The sequence below is a fragment of the Marmota flaviventris genome, chromosome 12, assembly GCF_047511675.1.
Source record: "Marmota flaviventris isolate mMarFla1 chromosome 12, mMarFla1.hap1, whole genome shotgun sequence".
Taxonomy (NCBI): domain Eukaryota; kingdom Metazoa; phylum Chordata; class Mammalia; order Rodentia; family Sciuridae; genus Marmota; species Marmota flaviventris.
This window is the reverse complement of record NC_092509.1, coordinates 70,198,933-70,222,551: the sequence shown is the minus strand read 5'-3', so window position 1 is coordinate 70,222,551 and position 23,619 is coordinate 70,198,933. Positions and strand designations below refer to the sequence as shown.

The 23,619-nt window shown below is 34.4% G+C and overlaps 1 protein-coding gene across 1 annotated transcript in view; it reads right to left on the bottom strand.

The window, feature by feature from the left end:
- The window catches only part of Ints7 (integrator complex subunit 7), a 71,286-nt gene that overhangs the window by 23,021 nt on the left and 24,646 nt on the right, over positions 1–23,619 (bottom strand). Inside the window, exons 8-11 of the mRNA XM_027934761.2 lie at positions 10,493–10,610; positions 7,883–8,017; positions 5,118–5,215; positions 1,254–1,493 (exon numbers count right to left, since the gene is read on the bottom strand). Coding sequence (XP_027790562.1) covers positions 1,254–1,493; positions 5,118–5,215; positions 7,883–8,017; positions 10,493–10,610 — 591 coding nt within the window. The remainder of the gene's footprint in view (positions 1–1,253; positions 1,494–5,117; positions 5,216–7,882; positions 8,018–10,492; positions 10,611–23,619) is intronic.

The following is a 23,619-nucleotide window of genomic DNA, read 5'->3' as shown; positions in this document are numbered from 1 at the left end:
GGGATTAAAAAACTTGAGTTTAAAATGCTACTTCAATAGAAAATAAATGTGACCAACTATCTATTGTTGATAGAAATGAAGATATTGTTAAACACATTGTGATAACTGCATGGTGTCATTTCCATGACCACTTCCATTTAGTCATCAGGGCAACATTTTCTGATAGCCAATGATGAGATGGGGGTCAGTCTTTTACTCAATGTCCCTTGAGGATCACTCATAAAACAGGAATGAATAAGTCATTGCTTTTTTCCAAGTTCTAGCTTCAGGTGAAGAGAAACAACATGGAGTGGTCCTCTTAGAGCTCTCATTTAATTTATGACTCTTCGGAATGTAGCCTACTCTAAGCCTCGGAGAACTTTCAACGAAAAATTATTTTATAAGCCTTTACAGCTTCTGTTGCTTTTCCAAGCACCCAAGTTTCCTAATCCCAAGTCTATAGAAGCCTAAATTGAATCCTAAACAGCTGTACAGGTCCTGTAATGGAAAATGGAATTTGGGTAAATTTATTGTCATTATTAGATTTCTAACATATTTTCTGAGGTGCAAAATAGTTTAGTTTATTATTTATTTGTGTAAGAAATTCATTTTCATTTCATCCTTTGTGATAAAAGAAAAACATAAGATTGAAGGCTTTGGCTAAAATAAGCTGACCTGACAGAGTTTAGGAAGAAAGTAATTTTAGATCTGAAGTAAACATGGCTTCCATGTCAAAAGTGAAAACACACCTTGCGTATCCCTCATTTGAAATGCTTATGACTAAAAGTATTTCATTTTTTGGAATGTTTGCATAGATTTTACTGTTTGAGCATCCTTAATTGGAAATACTCTGAAATCTGAAACTTTTAAAGCAGTTTTAAACAGTTTCTGCTTACAAAGTTTTAGATTTCAGAAGAATTCAGGTTATGGATTTCTGGATTAGGGATGTTCAATTTGCAGTACAAAAAAATTCATCGTCAGGGCTGGGGTTATGGCTCAGCGGTAGAGTGCTCGCCTCCTATGTGCAAGGCCCTGGGTTCAATCCTCAACACCACATAAAAATAAATAAAAGTTATTGTGTACAGCTACAAAAAAAAATTAAAAAAAATTCATCGTACCCATTTTATACTGACTTCAGCACACTCTCAGTCTTTGATATTACTTTAACCTATTTGTTTCGTAAGGAAAGTCAATCAGTAGAGTTGACTTCTTAAACTAATTCCCCCCTAGACTAGATCTTGTCATTCCAGAAGGTTTTAAAAAAGGCTGTTTACCAGAAGTTCCTGTTGCTTGTCTGTGGCTGATCGTCCGATCACCTTGTAGAGCTCCATGAGGTCACCAAGCATTCCATCGCCCAACACTGGCAGCTGCATGGCAATAGCTGCCAGGCAATGGCACATCAGGATCCGGGCAGCATCCTGAGCACTGTGCAACTGAGTTAGCAAGGTCTCAACCACTGACTGGCTAAGATGGGGCCTGCCCTTGGCCAATTTCACCATACAATTTAGAGCAATCTGCACACCAAAAAGAAAGTGGACTAGTTACTCTTTGAATGTAGTTAAGTAAAACTATAAAGAAAAGAAATTTGTATAAATTATTGATAAAAATCAAGGGGAATGTTTTTTACAGGCATAACTTTTTCTTCTTTTTTTTTTTTTTTTAAAGAGAGAGAGAGAATTTTTAATATTTATTTTTTAGTTTTGGCGGACACAACATCTTTGTTTGTATGTGGTGCTGAGGATCGAACCCGGGCCGCACACATGCCAGGCAAGCACGCTACTGCTTGAGCCACATCCCCAGCCCCATAACTTTTTCTTCATAAGAAATGTGTGACACACTAAATCTCACATTGGGATTGTGAAGTATACCATATTTAAAGTAACAAGTCAGGACTGTATATCAATCTATCAACTGTTCACTTCAATCTAAGATCATTAAAAAAAAAAAGACAAGATGCAGATCATAAGATCATAAGGAATAATGCTGAGAAGGTAAACATATGCCAACCATCACCATAATTGTACTGCTACTACTTTTCAAGAGCTGAATCAAAAGTGAGGTTTGTAAACTACCTATGCCTGCATTTCCCAGGAAGATTATAAAACTATAGATCCCTATCCCAAATTTAATGAGTTAATGTGCATGTGTGTGTGTATGTTGGGGTTACAATCTTAGAAAGATGCCCTCAGTGACTCTCATCCCACTGATGGGAGACAGGGGAGGGCTTTAGAGTTTCTCTCTCTCAGGCCTAGTTAATGATATCACTAATATCCCAGCCATGGAAATCCTTTCACTTTTTCATAGCCAAATGATTTTTTGTCAAGTTTCTAATAAATATCCACAACTGGTGTGGTGCTTGGAACATATGTGACAAAAGGCTGAAGTTCATCTTGCCCTTACTAGCTAGGTAGTTTTAAGCAAGTTACTTATCTCTCTGAATCTTAATTTTCTAATAAGAAGGAGACAAATTTCATGAAAAGAAATATATACAAAGACCTTCAACATAATAGACACTCTAACAAGTAATAACAATTATAAAATTCTAATACCTCCTCACTATCTATCTATAAAATCAATTCCAAGTTTTTAAGCATGATATTTGATTTTATCCATGATCTAGCTTGTTATGATTTGGATATGAGGCACCCACGCCCCAAAAAGCTCATGTGTGAGGCAATGAAGGAATATTCAGAGTGGAAAAGATTAGATTATGAAAACTGTAAACTAATCAGTGGATTCATTCATTTGCTGGATTAGTAACTATAAGCAGGTAGCTTGTGGCTAGAGGAAATAACCCATTAGATACATGCATTTGGGGTTTACATTTTGTCCCTGGAGCCTTGTGCTCTTTCTCTCTCTCTCTGCTTCCTGGCTACCACGAAACAAGCAGCTATCCTCTGCCATGCCCATCTGTCATCATGTTCTGCCTTACCTCAGTGCTTGGAGTAAAAGAACTGGCCAACCATGGACTGAACCTCTGTAACCATGAGCCAAAACAGACTTTTCCTGCTCTAAGTTGTTCTTGTTGGGTATTTTGGTTACAGTGAAAAAAAGTTAAGTGTACAATTACTTTTCCAATTTCCTATTATGTCATCTAGTCACAATGGGTTACTCACCATTCTTCCTATGTAACAGGTGAACTGCTGCTTTCAAGTCTTTTGTAACAGTGGTCCATTGGGCTCGAATAATTTCCTTAATTACTAAAATTCTAATCTGTCTTTCAAGGGTCAACTCATATAACATCAACTCATTGAAGCCTTCTCTAATACTCTACATTAAAATAATCTCACTCCCAACTTTGTCCTCTCATTAGAATTGTTCCTTTGTTTATACACCAGAGATTTTGGTGTATTTGGCTTGGTACTATAGTGCCTTTTATGAATGTCAATATCCTACTCCAGATGGGAAACTCCTCTAACACAGAGACCTTTCTTAATTATCTATGCCACTGTGTCAAGTCCAATGTTTTATGGAAACCTACAATCTTCAAAGGGATTTGTTTTTTGCTTTAAAATTTGTTTTAAATGTACTGTGATTCTAAGGAAAAAATCCTCTCAGAATGTATTGTCAAACACACATGTTGTCTATTTCCTTCCTCCATCTCTACATCAACTATTATTAATGGTATTATCATTTTTAGTATTCATCCCTATGATCACATCACACCTTTTCTTAACATGCCAAATGAGTCAATGTCTCTTTCAAACCGTAACTTAGTTAAAGTTCTTATATTCTTCAATGTAAGTTCTAAAGTTCTCATATTCTTCAATGTACATCTAAAGTTCTTATATTCTTCAATATACATCTAACAGCTTTTACTTGTATTACCTATGTTTTTTCAATTACTAATTTTGCATCATCACAGATTATATTTCATGTTTCACTCCAATAACAGTATTTCATTTCACTTTTGAAAATCTAAAACATACCTAAAATAACTTTTTTACTTAAAGTGAAAATTCTTTTCTTTTCTTTTTTTTTTTTTTGGCAGTACTGGATGCTTTACCATTGAGCTACATCCTTATCCCTTTTTATTTTGAGACATGGTCTCACTAAGTTGCCTAGGCTGCCCTTGAACTTGCAATCCCCTCCTGCCTCTCAGCCTTTCTGGTCACTGGGATTACAGGTGTGCACTACCACACTGACCAAAAGTGAAAATTCTTAATGGTTATTCCCTTTGCTTATAAACTAGGGCTTCTATATTAAAAAAAAAAAAATAATGAATACTAATTAACGTGCTTGGCTATAGTCATTTCATCATTTTTTGTGTGTTTATTATGGTTTAGCTATGAAGTGTCCCTCAAAAGCTGAAATGTTTAGACTCTGAGAGGTGTAACCTAATTAGAGAATTAACCCACTGATATGGAGTAACTGGGTGGTAACTACAGGCAGGAAGGGTGTGGCTGGAGATAACGGGTCACTAGGGGTGTGTCTTTGGGGTTTATATTTTGTTCTTGGTGAGTACAGTACTATCTATATGCTTCCTGGCTGTCATGTTATGAGTAGCTTTCCTCTGTTATGCCCTTCTGCCATAATGTTCTACAGCACCTTGGTCCCAGAGCTATGGAGCTGACCAACCATTATGGACTGGACCTCTGAAACCATAAGCCAGAATAAACTTCTCCTCCTCTACATTGTTCTTTTAAGGTGTACTGGCTATAGCAGCAAAAAATCTAACTAAAACTGTGGCCTCATCAGTGTTACCTCAGATTAAAATTTCTAAGAGTCTGAGTTCTGCCTATTTAACTTTATAGTGTCTAGGACCATCTTTTGTGTCTATTACAACTTAATATTGACAGCTGATAACAAAATGGGCCAAGGCTATCAAAAGCCTGTTTTCAAAGTGAAGATCTAGGGCAAATGCTTGTTTAAACCAGGAGCTGACAAACTTGTTTGTTGGCCAAACTTAGTCTTCTGCCTATTTTATGTAAATAAAATTTTACTGGAACAGATATCCTCTCCTCACCTTAAACATTTTTTCCATGGCAGATTTTGCCCTATAGTGGCAAAACTGAGTACCTATGAGAGAGAGAGTGTATGGCCTTACGAAACTTAAAATAATTTGACCCTTTCCTGAAAGACTGCCACTCCCTAGTTTAGGCAATGAAAACAGGCATTATATTAAATGATATTTTCACCTTTAAAGTGGCCTGAGCACCTGGACTATCATCTTGACTACAAAGCACCAGAAGTGATTCCAGGCCAAAGACAGCATCTTGCTCCAATGCCACAAGATCTAGAAAAAAAAGCACTAAGTTTTAGGGTGATTAAGTAGACAATCTCTCTCTCTCTCTCTCTCTCTCTCTCTCTCTCTCTCTCTCTCACACACACACACACACACACACACATGACTAAGATACAGAAAATGCTTAAATGTGTAAAGCTAATCCGCCTTGAAAAAGCATATGCAGCATTATTTTTGAAATGTAAAGGCTATCTTCAGACTTCTTTTTTTCTACCACTTCATTGAAGATTATAAAAATATACCACTAAATCAAAGAGCTAAACCCATAAAGTTACAAATAAAGCAAAATTGAAATATCACTGCCAGCTTAGCTAAGGAAAATACTAAGAATAGAAAAACTATGCAGTATATGTTAATCTTCCTAATCAGACATAAATTATGTAGATTGTCCACTTCCACCTCAGATATAATAGTTATCAGTTTCTGACAAATTAACCATTTTTATGAAGTAATGGTGACTCTACACAAACTTATTAATGTTTCCAGTCTGACCTTAAGGCACCACACCGTCCCCTTAGGTGCTTCACATATTAGCAGTACCTCTGCATCTTTTCATTACCATACAGCTACAATATCCCTGGAGGGTCTAGATTATCACAAATGAATTTTAATTGTATTTACATTACATTATATGTGATATCTGAGAACATACTGCAGTCTTATATATTACATAGAAGAAGATATTTTTATTATGCCATAAATAAGATTGGTTTAAGTTATTCAAATCAGAACCAACATAAAATTTTATGAAATATTTTTGTTTTTGTGTTTGGTACTGGGGATTGAATCCGGGGGCACTTTACCACTGAGTTACATCCCTAGTCCTTTTTTTTTTTTTTTGGTACCAGGGATTGAACTCAGAGACACTCAACCACTGAGCCACATCTCCAGCCCTATTTTATATTTTATTTAGAGACACGGTTTCACTGAATTGCTTAGCACCTTGCTATTGCTGAGGCTGGCTTTGAACTCGCAATCCTCCTACCTCAGCCTCCCAAGCTGCTGAGATACAGGCATGTGCCACTGTACCAAGCCCCAATTCTTTTTATTATTATTATTTTTATTTTAGGACAAGGTCTAAATTGCTGAAGTTCTCACTAATTTGCTGAGCTGGCCTCAAACTTGTCATCCTTCTGTTTCAGTCTCCTGAGTCACTGGGATTACAGGTATGAGCCATGGTGCCTGGCTAAGAAATGTTTCTTGAGTTAGTGTAGGATCTTGGCAAATAGTGTGAAAGACCAGGGAAGGTGGTGGTGCTAGAAAAATACAGGTACTATGGGGTTGGGGTTGTGGTTCAGTGGCAGAGCAACTTGCCCAGCATGCATGAGGCATGGGGTTCGATCCCTGGCACCATCACATTAAAAAAATAAATAAATAAATAAACAAAATGAAGGTATTGTGTCTCTACAACTAAAAAAATATTTTAAAAATTACAGGTACTAGAAATAAGCCGTTTTGAAGGCTAGGGGGATAAGAAGGGCTCCTGAGCTTGTACTCCTTAATAAAAATCAAAATAAGCACTGAAACAGGGTGTTCAAGATGCATTTTCTGTTCTTGAACATGGTCAAAAGTTAGAAACATAGGCTGGCGCTCAGTGGTAGAGCGCTTACTTAGCATGCGTGAGGCACTGGGTTTGATCCTCAGCACCATATAAAAATAAATAAAGTAAAGGCATTCTGTCCATCTACAACTACAAAAAAAAAAAAAAAGTTAGGAATATACAAAAAAGTGCGTAATTTTCTTTGCATGTCCTCATTGATTATATCAATCAGTTTAATACTACGTTTGTCTAGAGATGAGTTTTGTGAAAATTTAGTTCACAATCAGGCACAGTGGTGCACTCCTTTAATTCCAGTGGCCTAGGAGGCTGAGGCAGGAGGATTATAAATTCAAAGACAGCCTCAGCAACTCAGCGAGGCCCTATGCAACTCAGAAAGACCTGTCACTAAATAAAATATTTAAAAAGGGCTGGGGATGTGGCTCTCTCTGGGTTTAATCCAGGTACCAAAAAAAAAAAAAGAAAAAGAAAATTTAGTTCACACTGTTCTGTTAATTTACTTTGCTTCTAGTGAAATTACTTGTTAAACACCTTGATTAATTAAATAACCTTTCTAGGTTTCTGTATAAATGAAGATACTGTCTTATACCACTGAGGTAGAATTCTCAGCAATCCTTATCCACAACACTACACATGCAAAGGTAAACAGTGGGAGGAAAGAGATAATGCTCCTAAAACCAACCAACCAACCAACCAAGGGTGCCTTACCACTGACCTACATCCCTAGTCCTTTTTATTTTTTGAGACAGGGTCTCACTAAGTTTTTTAGGGCCTTGCTAAGTTGCTGAGGCTGGCCTCAAATTTGTGTTCCTCCTGCCTTAACCTCCTCAACTGCTGGGATTACAGGCATGTGCCACTGTGCCTGGCCTTCCTAAAACCTTTCACTTTCACAATCTCAGTATCAAAGTCCTCAAATTTTTATTATTTTTCACAAGGACTAAGTAGCCTTGGGAAGCTTGCTCTAAGAACACTTTAGAAGGAAGCAACTATTGATCAAAGCACATAGGGTAAAAATAATAAGGTATTAAAAAACCAAACACAGAATTCTGCCCAAGCCCTAATCCAAAATTATACATAGTATCAGTCTTGACCAAACTTACCCTTTTCTTGACAAGAAACAGTTATATTTGTTAGGACTCTTACTCCATGAGCTGCAATGCCCCTGTTGTTATGGTAACAGCACTCTTGGGCTAATTTGACTAAATCAGAAGATCTAGGGGAAGAACCCACATTTCCTGAACAAGTTGAAAAAAGCAAGACAGATTATAATTCATTCATATAGTTCAAAAGCGGTTCAGTTTAAGTTTAATGAGAAAATCCCTAACAATAAATTTGACAAAATTTTTTTACCTTGACCCCTATTGCCACCATTTCTCTTTACCCATCAAGGCACGTCAGGTATATGCTAGCAGTTTTGTAATGACTATGATCTAAAATCAATATGACTTTCCCATAAAAATATTAATAAAAATTGACAGAAAAAGTGTAAAATCCAAAACAACTATAGATAGTATCCTGGGAATTCTAAAGGAATTGGATTAAGATGGATGTCACTGTAGGATTCTTGTCAGATAAAACCACTCCTTGAAGAGAGCAAATATAGGAATTACTGAATACAGAGCTGGGAAATTCTGGGATCACGTGATTCAATACCCTATTTTTATAGAAGAAGTCAAAGATATTAAGTAGCCTGCCATCAAGGTCTATTTGTTACAAATGCGCTATTTTTGTGCTTTGTATCTTAAGTTCTATGCTACAAATTGCAGCAACTTTTTAAATTCACATTTCAAATTCTGCTATGGAGGGCTGAGTTGTGACTATTTTAATTTACAGGAGAGAAGATCCCAGTTATAACTGGATGAGCTTCAAGAGGAATAAGGAGATTTAAGCTTGTTTATCTTATTAGAAGAATTTGTCATTCTTGTCTTAATTTCCTCTGCTTATTTCTCCATGACTCTTGTCAACTTCAACCTTGTTTTTCATACCAAAGGTAACCGTGTTTTTTGAGATTGACAGGAACACTTTTAATAATAATTAATTACAATAGGTATAAACCAAGATTACCCTAGACAGTGTTGTTATATGGTCATCTTATTGATTTCTAGTTTAACACAAAAATATTAGCTTGGGTAAAACTCTCAGTGCTTTTAAGATAAGCAAAATATTAGAAAGATGAAAGTATATATTCTTTTTTTAAATTATGAGAATTGTATTTTCTTGCTCATGTGATAAAGACAATGCAGATTCCTCTATAAATTTGCAAACATGTTTTATAAATTGCTTTTTTCTTTTTCTCCTTATTAATAATCCCCATAGAAAACTTGAAAAAGGTAGGAAAATTCAAGGAAGAAAACAAAATCTTCCCAAATCCCACAAATCAGCAAGAACTTACTGTTAACATTTTAAAGAATAAGATTATTGTAATAATTTTGAGTTATTTAGAAATAATTTTCTAAGATTAAAAACACAGTTCTAAAGGCACAACAAATAGTAGAAAAGATTAGTGAGAAAAAAGTCTCCCTCATCCACCTAATGCTACCAATTTCTTAGGTTATTATTTGCAAGCATATTTATTCCTTTCTTTTCCCTTTTTTATCCACTATTCTACACCTTACTATAATTTTCTTTAAGTATTATCAAGACTGTTTCACGCCATATTTCTTTTTAATAAATTGCATGGATTTCTATTGCAATAATATATTGTAATTTCTTTAATGAATACCTTATTGACAGACATTTTTATGATGCTCCACCAATGCACAATATTTTGCTATTACATGAATGAATCTATAAATGATATTGTGTATATAATTTCTTTTCTTTTCCTCCTTCCTTTTTCTTTCTTTCTTTTTGGTACTACTGATCTCATTCTGGAGACACAGCAACATATCTTCCCTACTTCTTACTACTGCTCCAAATTTAGTCTGTGGCATGGGAATGATTAATTAAATTCAGGCCACAAATGTGCATATTAGCTGTTAAGGGAGGCGTGGCAATAGAATATCAGGTCTTTTTGGCTTCCTAGTAAGACTAATATGGCAGGAAATTTCCTTTACTCAATAAAATCATCATATGCAGCCATAAAAAGGACAAATAAATGTACATTACAGTTCTTTAATTATTTCAGTTCAAATTAACTGACTAGAAAAGGAAGCAAAAGAGATTTCACAACATTTTCATTAGAACAACAAAGAACTGTAGCCTTAAGTCTGTTAGGTAAACAGGTTCCTCACTGAGTATTAATAAAAGCGTTTTAGAGTTAATAATTGTGAATAAGCAACTAGAAAAGCATTATTGAACTGTAATAAAATTTTAATCATCTTCCAGAGATATAATTTACACCTACAAGGAAGCATATGACATTTGTTTTTAAAATTCACCACCCGTTGGCCTTTGAAATGTACTTAAATTAAAGGGCATTTTGAGTCAGAGACATAAAAGCAAATCACCTATTTTAAGCATCCTCAAAAACATTGTTTCACTCGCATATAATTCAAAAAGGACAAATCAGAGAAGTAGTATCTGTGAGTTAAGATGAAGGAGGCAAGATTTTATTTTCATAAATATTAGTTAAGAAATCATTTTCAAATAAATCACTAGCATACAAAGGAGTATGAGACTAAAACCTTCCCAGATTTAAAACTTCACAGAGGAAACAACTTGAGACATAAACACAGATAAAAGACTTAGCCACATTATCTCTTCCTTACCTGGAGCTAAACTAAAGTACTGTTTGATGGCAATAGTCCCTGATAGTGTGGAAAGGACAGACAACATCCCCAGCTTTAAGCTGTCATAAGGAGTCTGGAGAGCACATTCACAGAGTGCCTGAAATGTGAAGAGAAATGAACACAGAATTTGAAACATCAATATACCTCTAAACTGTCAACTCCATTTAAATTTTCTAGCTTTTAGAAAAATCATACAAAAGGAATTTTATCCATGATTAAAAAACTTAGGTCAAACAGCCAAAATCCTTAGAGAAGCCTAAGGAGACATGAAAACTAAATATAATGTAGCATCGTGGAACACAAAAAAGACTCTAGGTAAAAACTAAAGGAACTTGAATAAAAGATATACTTTAAATAATAATAATAATAATAAAAACAATGTATTAGTATTGGTTCTTTTGTGTGTGTGTGTGTGTGTGTGGGGGGGTACTGGGGATTAAACCCATGGCCTTATGCATGCAAGGCAAACACTCTACCAACTGAGCTATATCTCCAGCCCAGTATTGGTTCTTTTATAACAAGTGTACCATATTACTATAAAAATGTCAACAATAGGGGAAACTGGGTGTAGTGTATGTGTACTATTTTCTTCACTTTTCTATAAATGCAAAACTATTATAAACCATTTTATTTACCTAAGATATATGTTATGTATGTGTATTTAAAAACATCGAGTATGTGACCACTCTATCTAATTTTTAAGTAAGTACAGCTATCCTTCATTTCTAGTCATTTACTCTATTCCTAACTGTAATTGTCTGAAGTATTAACTAAAAACTAAATGTCAGTTTTTCTTTCATTGCAGTGAACTATGGATATATGCTCATAGCATGGTGACTCTTGCCTAGCCTGTGTGATAGGACTCTGCATAACATGACTATATGCAATACAGTGGAACAATTTTCTTGTAAAATGAGGCTAATTCCATGCTCCCACAAAGGCAGAGTTTCAGAAAATGAACAAAACTTAAAGTCTAGGGGAAAATAAAAAATAAAATTTTGGAAATGGTTAAATTAACCAATAAGTTTAGTAAGATTAATTAAAACACCAACAAAATTTTGGAGGAGATTTGATTCCAAAGAGCACATGGAAAAATTAAAATCAGAAAATATCCAGATAAAAATCTGGAAAGCAACAGAGTCAAATATACATTAGAATTTAATATATAATAATGGCATTTCAAATCAGAAGGATCACTGAATTTGAAGGACAATTGGTCAGTCACTTGAGTAAAATAAAACTAAATCTGTTTAGGGTTAATAAAAGAAAAAAAAAACAGAACTGTAAAAAATGCTAGGCATTAACATGGAAAAACAAAAAGTAAAAAGATAACTGACAAAATCGGCAAAAAATTATATCACATAAGATCAATAAAAGGTCAATAACCACACACAAAAAGTTCTTATTAATAGGCAAAATCCAATAAAAATCAGCAATTCACAGAAATAACTTATATATAGGCTTTAAAAGTAAGATGTTTAACCTAATTCATATTTTCAAAAATTTAAAGGAAGTATTGCTTTTCAGATGGATCAAGGTTAATGCATAACACTGAAGAGTATGGGGAAGTAGGTACTTTCACACATTACTGATAAAGGGTAAAATGGTGTAAACTGCATTGATGGATATTTGGCATTAACTCTCAAAAGTTTAAAAATACATATTATTGAACTCAGCAATTCAAAAATTTATGTTCACAAAGGTAATTTTTTTTTTCTTTTACTTTCTTCCTTTTTTTTAGTACTGGGGATTGAACCTAGGGACACTTTTTACCACTGAGCTACATATTCTGTCTGCCCCCTGCCACGTCTTTTTTTAAACAGGGTTTCATTAAGTTGCCTAGGAGCCTTGCTGAATTGCTGAGGCTGGCCTCAAATTTGCGATTCTCCTGTCTGTCTCCTGGGTCACTGGGATTACACACCTACACAAAGGTTAATTTTACAAAATATTCAATGTAGCAATGTTAACAGTAACAGTAAAAATTATTGAAAGTTAGAAGCAACTCATAACCTCCATCAATGGAGGACTGGTAGTATAAAAGCAATACTATGTAAGTAAAAAAAAGTAATAGCTCTACCTGTTAATATGAGACAATTTCCAAGATACAGTAAGTGGCAAAAGGTTCAGAACATGCATGTAGTATATTTTCATTTGCACAGATAAAAAAGATGTACAAATTCTTGCATATGGGTAAGATTAGGAGGATATACAGATAAACTTATATTTAATATTACTCACTGTAATACTTTGAACTCTAGGAATTTATCATGTGCATGTATGCATATTTTTCAATTGAAAGAAAAATCTAATTAACAACAAAAATGGCAGCAGCAATAAAAACCATCATGGAAGGAATAGATCTTAAAGAAGCAGGGGATTTGTAGAAATGGAAAAGGAAGACAGTCTAGGTAATGCAAACAATTAAGCCAGAATATAGAGTGTTTATTTGTGTCCAAGAGGAAATATGTTCAAAATGGATGGAAGCTGAGAGAGAGAAAATTAAGTCAGATTAGGAGGCTCTTGAATGTCAGGCACAGTAACTTCAGCTTGATGAAAAACGATTAAAGGAAGCCATGGAGAGGAATGATGACAGAGTTAGGGAAGAGTACTCTGGCAATGGGAAACAACGTAAGTTCACAAGAGAATTGAAAGCTAAGGAGGACAATCCATAGACTATGGCAGTAATTCCAGCAGGTAGTGAAGATGGCCTGAGTTAGATAGAGTTCAGTAGGTAGTAAGAATGATCATTAGAAGATAAGTATGAGATATTTTACTTTTGTTTTTTTCTTGTGATGCTGGGGATCAAATAGAGGGCCTTGTGCATACTAAAAACACATTCTATCAATGCACCACACTCCCAGCTAGTGAGAAACATTTAAAAGATAACGAAATAGAATGAACAAGAAGCATTCAATGGTGATTATAAAATTTCAAATCTGGTGACCATATAATGCTGATTCTATTTTATAAAGACTGAAAATTTATGAAGTAAGTCAATTATAGAGAAAATAAGATATTAAGTCTAAGAAGAAATATTCATCAGGCATTTGGAAACTAAGATATAACAGATGTTTAGTTGGAAGACTCACATCAGAATTTTGGCTCTGCCATTTGCCATCTCTTTGATTAGAGCCAATTAACTGAAATCTTTGAGTCTCAACTTCTTTGTCTATAAAATGGGATAAATGTAAGAATTGCAGGTTTTCATATAAAATATCTGTGAAAAAAATAGGCAAGAAATTAGATTTTGATAGCCAATGGGTAAAAATGCTGTATAGATGGAAGAACAGTAGGTGAGAATATATTTCATTCTATACTTTTTTGTAGCTTTGGAATTTTGACTACATAAATGCACCGGCATCAGAACTTTGAATTTGGGCTGGGGATGTGGCTCAAGTGGTAACGCGCTCGCCTGGCATGCAAGGGGCGCTGGGTTACATCCTCAGCACCACATAAAAATAAAGATGTTGTGTCCACCGAGAACTAAAAAATAAATATTAAAAAATTCTCTCTCTCTTAAAAAAAAAAAGAACTTTGAATTAAACTTAAAGTAGGGGCATTTGTTGTCTGAAAGGTTTTTATATAGTCACTGAAAGTTGTACTTTGCAACCTATACAAGCTACTATATTAGAGAGCAATGAAGAAGCTGAACTAAAAGGACTAAATATATGGTTGGAGGATCCACATACTGGCATTATAAGAGGTCATTAGAATGACAGAATAAATGGAAGAATGCAGGCCAAGAATTCAACTCCCGAAGAGAAGGAACAGTGAGAAAAACACAGAGAAGATACAGCTTAGACCATAAAGAATGAGTGAAGACAGTTAAATGCCAAAGAAGCCAAAAGAAGGGCTAGATTGACAGTGTCACATGTACCAAAAATACAAGATGATAAAGGGAAGAAAAAGTCTTTGGTTTTAGCTTAAGAACACATCTAAAGGCAACTGTATAAAAGGAATAGTAGAGTATGGAGAAAATAAAGCAGCTACAAATGCTGTTTTTTGAAGTTCAAAAGAAAGCACTTTTTGCTGGGCATCCTGGTACAGGCCTATAATACAAGAGGCTCAGGAGGCTGAGGCAGGAGGATTTCAAGTTCAAGACCAGCCTGAGCAACTCAACGAGGCCCTAAACAACTGCATGAGACCCTGTCTCAAAATAAAAAATAAAAAGGGCTTGCTTAAGTGCCCTTGGGTTCAACTCCCAGTATCAAAAAGAAACAAAAAAAACAAGTACTTTTTAAAGAAAGTGACCAAATTATATTGTTATATTGTGTGCATCAGTACAAATATGTAAAAATGACTCCCACTATTATATATACTTAGAGTGAATAAATAAAACTCCAAAAAATAAAAGTAATTATTAGTTAATGCTATATTTTAATTTATTAACTCAAATGCTGAGGCCATTTCTATTTGTTCATTTTTTTATTGCCTAAACTGTCCTGCCTTGTATCGTCAATTAGCTTGCGAGTTAGGACTAAAATCAAATAGCCCCAGAAGTTAGGGACTGTATCCTGTATTTATGTACCAAAATTATGTCTGACATGATCTGTATATAACTGAAACTTATCTTTTTGTGACTATCAGGAAGGTAAATGAGGTAATTTATATAAGATGATGATGATAATAACCTTTTTTTTTTAAAGAGAGAGAGAGAGAGAGAGAGAAATTTTAATATTTATTTTTTAGTTTTCGGCAGACACAACATCTTTTGTTTTGTATGAGGTGTTGAGGATCGAACCCGGGCCACATGCATGCCAGGCAAGCGCGCTACCGCTTGAGCCACATCCCCAGCCCCAATAATAACTTTTAAAAACTTTTTTTTTCATATTTGGAAAAAATTAGAAAGGCTAGGGATGAAGCTCAGTTGGTAGGGTGGTTGCCTCGCATGCACAAGGCCCTGGGTTCGATCCTTTTACCACAGAAATAAAGACTAGCTCTTCAAATAGAGTCCCCTTTCTCATTTACCACCACTGTCTTCCTCATGAACTATCTGGTCTAAATTTCTGTCTCTGTTGGCTTTACTCACTGCTCAATCAGAAGCCCTGGCCTGAATTGCTGTTTTCTAGGTCAGTCTCTAAACAGGGGCTTCTTCTCTACCCTAGAATCAGACTTGCCGCTAGGGATGTGTTCCAGAAAAAAGCCTATAACCTTTAAAGTTTAAAGGGGGGAAAAAAATACATACACATACACACACATATGTTTGAAAGTATTCTGTCAGAGACAGTGAATTTTCTATGTTTACATTGTATTAACTACAAAGAAAAAGATTATTAAAAGAACTAATTAAAAGATCTCCTAACTTGTCATTCCTCTTAGTACTGGGTAAGGTATAAATCAGAAACTCTCAAGAGAGATAATGCCAAAAATAAAATTATATCTTTCAGAATATCCACAATAAACTTAAAAAAAAGTTTGCTTTGTAACAGAAGCTGCATAAGTCAATATCCCCTTCAGATGAGACTATGCAATCAGAATATTGTAAACTAATAATACAGACTAATACCAACTACTTATTTTAGCAAGGCATCAAAAATAGCCAAAGGAAATTATAAACACATTAAAAATACTTTAGTTCTGATGAACTTATTCTATTTTTGACTACATTAATAATAAGACAATACTTGGGCCTTCATTTAGGCCTCTTCTTTCTTTAGGCTTTTAAAACACTCAGAATGAAAGTCTTATGTTTAATAAGATATGTGATTCCACATGGAATTTATAAAACTAAGCATTAAAAGCAGCAATGAAGGGCTGGGGATGTGGCTCAAGTGGTAATGCGCTCGCCTGGCATGCACCGGGCGTTGGGTTCGATCCTCAGCACCACATAAAAATAAAATAAAGATGTTGTGTCCACTGAAAACTGAAAAATATTTTAAAAAATTCTCAAAAAATTTTTTTTAAAAAGCAGCAATGAAATGGACACAATTTGATCTTGAAATACCAAAACTCAAAATCAATTAGCAATGATTAAGATTAGTTGAGAGGAAGGAAGAAAGGAAAGAAGTAGGGAAGGATGGAAAAGCCCTAGAAGTACAGTTACTCTTGGTAATTATGAGTAAAATTCAAATTTAAAACTAACACATTATTACTTTATAAGGCTTAAATCATTACAACGGTTCTCTCTTGAAGTATTTCAGTATTTTTAAAACATACTTTCCCCCTTTAAAAATGTTATTTGACTATATCCATTTAATTAAAATCAATAGACTAGTGTTTCTGCTACAATGGGAAAAAAATTCTTTGTAGGAGAAATAAACATTTAAAAAAATATGTTCAATAAAAAACAAAAACAAATAAAAAGCCACAAGATAAATTAGAATTAAAAATTTCAAGATAAAGGAAGATGTGGCATAAAAAAATGAAGAAATAGCTGTGAAATCAACAAAATAATTATGTTTAAAAATACCATCAATGTGGTTGTGGAATTCAATGAAAAAAATTATTATAAAAAAACTTGCAGTATAAAAAATGATTTGGAAATTAAATTCCAGAGTATTTCAATAAGACACAGGGGTAAAGGAGATTAAGGGAATAGAAAAAGGAGAATTTCAGTCTGCTAAAATTTGTAACATTTCAACTACCAAACTTTTCATTCTTAATGTTAATAGAGATGCATAGGTTCTTATATTTATATACTGAATATAGAGGTAGGTAAAACAAATATAGTATGTTTAATTAGCATACTAAAATGTGTTCATTCACTTGGGGAGAAAAAAAAACAAAACTTGATCAAAACAGGAGAAAAAAGCAATGAACAAAGGAAACAAAGAATTACAAACAGCATAAAATAAGATGAAAGAAAACCTGTTAAATAAATATAAATAAGATATGTTACATTTTTAAAAGACTTGGATTTAAGTCAAAAGAGGTAAAACTATAAAGGATCAGAATTAAATGACAGAGGGGGGGAGGAAAATAAAATTGGCAAAGACTTGAGAGACATGCAAAGAAAAAGAAACAAGTGGCAATAATAATAACATACAAATAATTTGAAAACAAAGTTCTAAGTAGGTCAGAGGAAACTTTACTGATAAAAGTCCTATTTGTGGAATGAATCTAACCAAGATGATAAAAGACTTCTATGATGAAAACTATAGGACACTGAAGAAATTGAAGAAGACCTCAAAAGATGGAAAGACCTTCTATATTCATGAATAGGCAGAATTAATATTGTTAAATGGCCATACTACCAAAAGTAATATACAGATTCAATACAATTGCCATCAAAATAACAATGACATTTTTCACAGATCTAGAAAAAAACAGTCCTAAAATTCATTTGGAAGAATAAAAGACCCAGAATAGACAAAGCAATGCTAAGCCAGAAAAGCAATGTTAGAGGCATCACAATACCTGTCTTCCAATTATCCTACAAAGTTATAGTAACAAAAATTGGATGGTACTGGCATAAAAACAGACACATAGACCAATGATACAAGAGTTAATAAATGAGACAGCATCAAATTAGAAGACACAGAGATCAACCCACAGATAGTCATCTGACCGTGACAAAAATATATACTAGAGAAAAGACAGTCTTTTTAACAAATGGTACTGGGAAAACTGGTTATCCACATATAGAAGAATAAAAGTAGACCCTTATCTCTCACCCTGCACAAAAATCAACCCAAAATGGATTAAAGACCAAGGAATTAGAGCAGAAACAATGTAACTCCTAGAAGAAAACATAGAATCAACATTCCAGCTTTTAGGCACATAAAAGGACTTTCTCAACAGGACCTTTAAACCTCAGGAAATAATGCCAAGAGTTAATAAATGAGACAGCATCAAATTAAAAAGCTTCCACAGAGCAAAGAAAACAATTAGGAATATGGAGAGAACTCAGAGAATGGAAGAAAAATCTTTGCTAGATATTAATCCTCTGTCAGAAGAGTAGCTATCTAGAATATATAAAGAGCTCAAAAACCTCTACACCAAAATATCAAATAATAAACGGGCAAATGAATTAAACACACACTTCTCAAAAAAAGAAATACAAATGGCCAACAAATAAAAATGTTCAACATCATTAGCAATTAGGGAAATGCAAATGAAAATTATAGTGAGATTTCAACTCACACGAGCTAGAATAGAATGGTAGCCATCAAGAATACAAACAATAATAAATACAGCAGAGGATGTGGAGAAAAAGGAAACTTTTATACTGTTGGTGGGGCTGTAAATTAGTTTAACCATTATGGAAATCAGTGTATGGAGGCTCCTCAAAAGACTAGTCATGGAACCACCATGATCCAGCTATATTACTTCCCAGTATTTACCCTGAAGAATTAAAGTCATTTTACTACAGTGATATAAGCATACCCATATTTATAGCATCACAATTCACAATAGACAAACTAAGGAACCAGCCCAGGTGTCCATCAATGGATGAATGGATAAAGAAAATGTGGTATAAATATACAACGGTGTTTTATTCAGCCATATAGAAAAATGAAATTATGGCATTTGCAGGAAAATGGATGAAATTCAAGAATATCATGTTAAGCAAAATAAGTCAAACTCATAGGTTGAGGGTCATTTGTTTTCTCATATGTGAAAGTCAGAGAGGAAAAAGGAAAAAGGTATGAATCTCATAAAAATCAAAGGCAGGGCCGAGGTTGTAGCTCACTAAAAGAGCACTTGCCTAGCATGTGTGAGGCACTGGGTTAATCCTCAGAACCACACATAAATATATAAATAAAAAATAAAGATCCATCAACAACTAAAAAAAAAAAAAGAAGAAGATCAGTAGAGAAAAGGTACTAAGGGGTGGGAAGTAGGGAGGGAAGAGGGAAGTGCTGGGGAGTGATATTGGCCAAATTATATTGTTATATTGTGTGCACGTGTGAATAGGTAACAACAAATCCCATCAATAACTATAATGCTCCATGTAAGGGAAACTATCAGTTCTCATCTTGGAAGAAAATAGTTACAGCATCTTGTATACTTGATCAAGGTCTTCTCCCTATAAAATAATAGTACACTGACTTACTTATCACTGGTTCTTCTTTGCTGGATCTTTCTCACATCATCATTCCCTAAATCTCCTCTAGCAGTATTCTCTCCCCAGGGGAGTCATTCAGTCTCATGGCTTTAAATATCATCCATAGTCTCACATTTATTACTTCAGTTATATTTGTCAACTCGACTCCAGAGTCGTATCTTTGATATCTTATACTCTACACTTTATATGAATGATCATAAGTGAACTTTTGATTTTTTCTTAAAGAAATGAGACTCCCAGAGTCTTGCCTGTTCAAGTTCATGGTGATTCCATTTACTGAAGGCAAAAACCTTAGAGCCACTTTTCTTTCTCTTATACTATGCATATGTCAGTAAATCCATCAGTTCTGACTTTAAAATTTATCTATAATATCATAACTTCACACTACAGCCCCCACTACCACCCTAATTTAGGTAACCACAGTATTTTTTCTACGTATTATTCACAATTATTAAATATTCTCCATTTGTCTTTACACCCCTACAATTTAGTTTCTATATAGCTAAGCCAGAGATTCTTTTAAAATTTTAAGTCAGATAATGTTCTCTGCTCAAAATCTTCCAATGGCAATCCATCACATGTATAATGCTCCTCTCTCCAACTACCTACATGAGAATCTATTAATTTCTCCTAATTTACAGTCACACTGACCTCACACCCATGAATGCTCCTACTTTTTTCCTGCTATTTCTGCTGGTATGGCTCTTCCTTAAGAGGCCCTCAATGTTGAAATTGGGTGCTTGTTCAAATGTCACCTTCTTAGTAAGGACTTCCCTTACCACCTATTTAAAATTACAACCTCCATCTTCCACCCTCACTAATCCTCTTCCCAATCTTTATTTTTCTCCACAACATTTACCACCAATCTCACTTGTTTACCTAGCAGAAGCAGAGGCAAATCTTCTTGAGAGAAATGTACTTCCATTCTGGCCTTCAGAGAATTTCCACACATACTTTTCCAAGAAAAATAAGTAATTCAAAGTAACAAAACAACCAAGTTTATAAGGAAAAATGGTTCTATGACAATGAACCAACAGAATTATCAGAGAAAGATCTGAAAATACTTTAGATAAGCTGAAGAGTATATGTGAATAAGAAGAAATTATCCAGAACACTGCACAAAGTGGTAGAAAATAAGACAATAAATAACATGGAGGATTAAATGAAGTACTAGCAAATATTTAATTTGGGCTCTAAGAGGAAAAATGAGACAGTGGGCAGTATCTGAAGGAATTATGACTGACCATTTCCCAGAATTGTGGACAGACGCCAATCTTCTGATCTAAGAAGCCCAATAAATTCTAGATAATTTAAAGGTAAGAAATTCACAACCGGACATTTCATAGTGAAACTGCAGAACATCAAACCAGAGAAAATTTTAAAAGAAAAAAGAAAGCCTTCAAGAGAGTATTGTTATTTCTCAGCAGTATTAATGGAAGCAGACAGCAGAATGGCATGTTAATGTCCTGGGAATTTTATCCCCACAGAAAGTATCTTTCAAGATTGAGGACAAAGGGCTGCAGTTATAGTTCAATGGTATAGCACCTGCCTAGCATGTGTGAGACACTGGGTTTGATTCTCAGCACTGCATATAAATAAATAAAATAAAGGTTCAACAACTAATAAAAAAAATATATATATTAAAAAAAAGATTGAGGACAAAAATTTTCAGAGAAGTAAACATGAGAGTTTACCACCACAGACTCACTGAAAGACTTTTCAAAGACAGAAGAAAAAGTACCCCGGAGAGAAAGATACAAGAAGAGCAAAGACAGTAGAAGGCCCAAATGAACACTGCATCCTAAAACAACAGCAAAATTGTACAATCAGAAAAAAACAGAATTAAAACATATGATGGGCCAGGTGTGGTGGTGCATGCCTGTAATCCCAGCAACTGGGCAAGTTGAGATAGGAGAATTGTGTGTGTCATATCACCCACAGAAATTTAGCAAGGCCCCAAGCAAGTAAGCAAGGCCATGTCTCAGAATTAAAAAAATTTAGTTTGGGGATATAGCAATACATACAAGTTTAGAAGATTGTCGCTATGGATTGGATATGCTTTAGTATGTCCCCAAGGTTTCATGTCCTGAAATTTAATCCCCATTGTGAGATATTAAGAGAGTGAAACTTAATATATGGTATTTAAAGGTGGGGCCTCTGAGAGGTGATTAGGATTAGATAAGGTCAGAAGGGTGAAGTCCCCATGATTGAATTCTGGTGGCTTTATAAAATGAGGGAGAGAAATCAGAGGAATTAGACATACATGTGTGCTCCCTGACTCTTGCCATGTGACAGCCTGCAGCATCTTCACTATCTGTCATCAAGAACGCCATCACTAGATATGGTCTCTGGACCTTAGACCTTTAGAACCCTGTGAGCCAAAATAAAGGTCTGTTTTTGTTTTTGTTGTTAAAACTTAGTCTGTGGAATGTGTTATTAAGCAACATAAAACAGACTAAAATAGGTATAATAAAGTTAGAGTGTGTTCTAAGGTCTTTGCAGAAGAATTAACTTCTAGACTCAAGAAAAATAACTGCATGTCTTTATTTCTAGGTTAACAATTAAAGGAATGGAAGAAAACTGTAAACTTCCAAATTATTCAAAGGATGAAGAATGGTTAAGATATTAAAAACAATCAATCCAGAAAGCAGACACTCCTTTCCCTCAAAGAGGAAAAAAAACAGAAATATAGATAGTACAAAATGAAATGGTAGATTTAAACTCTTATGTGAAATAAATCATAGTAAATGTAAATGAACCGAAGTCTCCATTTGAAAATGACAAAGTCTGCTAGGCTGAATTAAAAATAATCCAATTAAATGCTATTATAAGAAATGTCTGAAACAAAGAGCCAATGCAAAAAGATGGCAAATGACCTACTATGTAAATACATCCAGGGGAAAACTGAAGTAGGCCATATTAATAGCAAACAAAATAGACTAGGCAAGAGATATATTAAAGAGGCCTAAATAAGTGAGAAGATATAGCAAGTTCATGCACCAGAAGACTTAATTTGCCAAGGATCAACGAAGTATATTTATCTAACACACATAAATAGCAACTGCAAGTCAACAGGAAAGTGGCAAGAGACTTGAATAGCCATATCATAAAAACAGGAAATCTAAATGGTCAATAAATATATACAACTTTTTAATCAAGGAATTACAAATAAAACTACTATTTCTAAATTGTCAAAAAGTTAAAATTCTGATAATTTTACATTTGTATATGTTGGCAAGGCTATAGATCAACGGGCACTTTCATAGCAGAAATGTAAATTGGTTCAATTACTTCTTTTCTTTCTCTCTTTTTTTTTAGATGAAGTCTCACTATTTTATCTAGACTGGTCTTGAATTCCTGGGTGCAAGCAGTTCTCCTGCCTCAGCCTCTTGAATAGCCTCCTGGGCAACCACTGTGCCCAGCTTGAAAAGACAAATATTCTTTGAGTTAGAACTTTCATTCCTGCTAGAGAGATTTGCACATGTATACCAGGAGAGAAACAGAAGAGTGCTCATGGCACCATTGTTTGCAACAGTCCCATGTTGAAAATAACCCATTAGGAGCAAATAAACTAGAGTATATCCACACAATGGAATTCTAGATAGTAATTAACAGGAGAAAAACCCATGTAACTTACATCGATGACTCTAGTCAGCATAATGTTGAACAGAAAAAAGCAAAAACAATATTCGTTAGGAAGAAATACGTAATGGTAAAACACTGAAGAAGAATAAAGATAATTATCTCAAAAATCAAGACAGTTGTTTCCTTTGGATAGGTGTAAAGTTCTGATTAGGAAGGGGCATGAGAGGAAAAGAGATAAGGTCTACAACGTGCAATGTTTTATTTCTAGTCAGATGGTAGCTACATGAGTTTTAAGCATTTAAAATATTAAACATACATTTTATATACTTTTCTGTATGCATGATTTATCTAATAAGAAAAAAACTGAGAAGGAATAAGATAGTGCATCTCACTTATCTTTCTAACTATGTTTTTGGTTTTGTGCACAAGTTCCCTTAAACGACTAACGTAATTTGGCACATTCTCTTTTTGGAAAGGCAGAATTATTTAGGAGGAAAAGCACTAAATAAGGGCT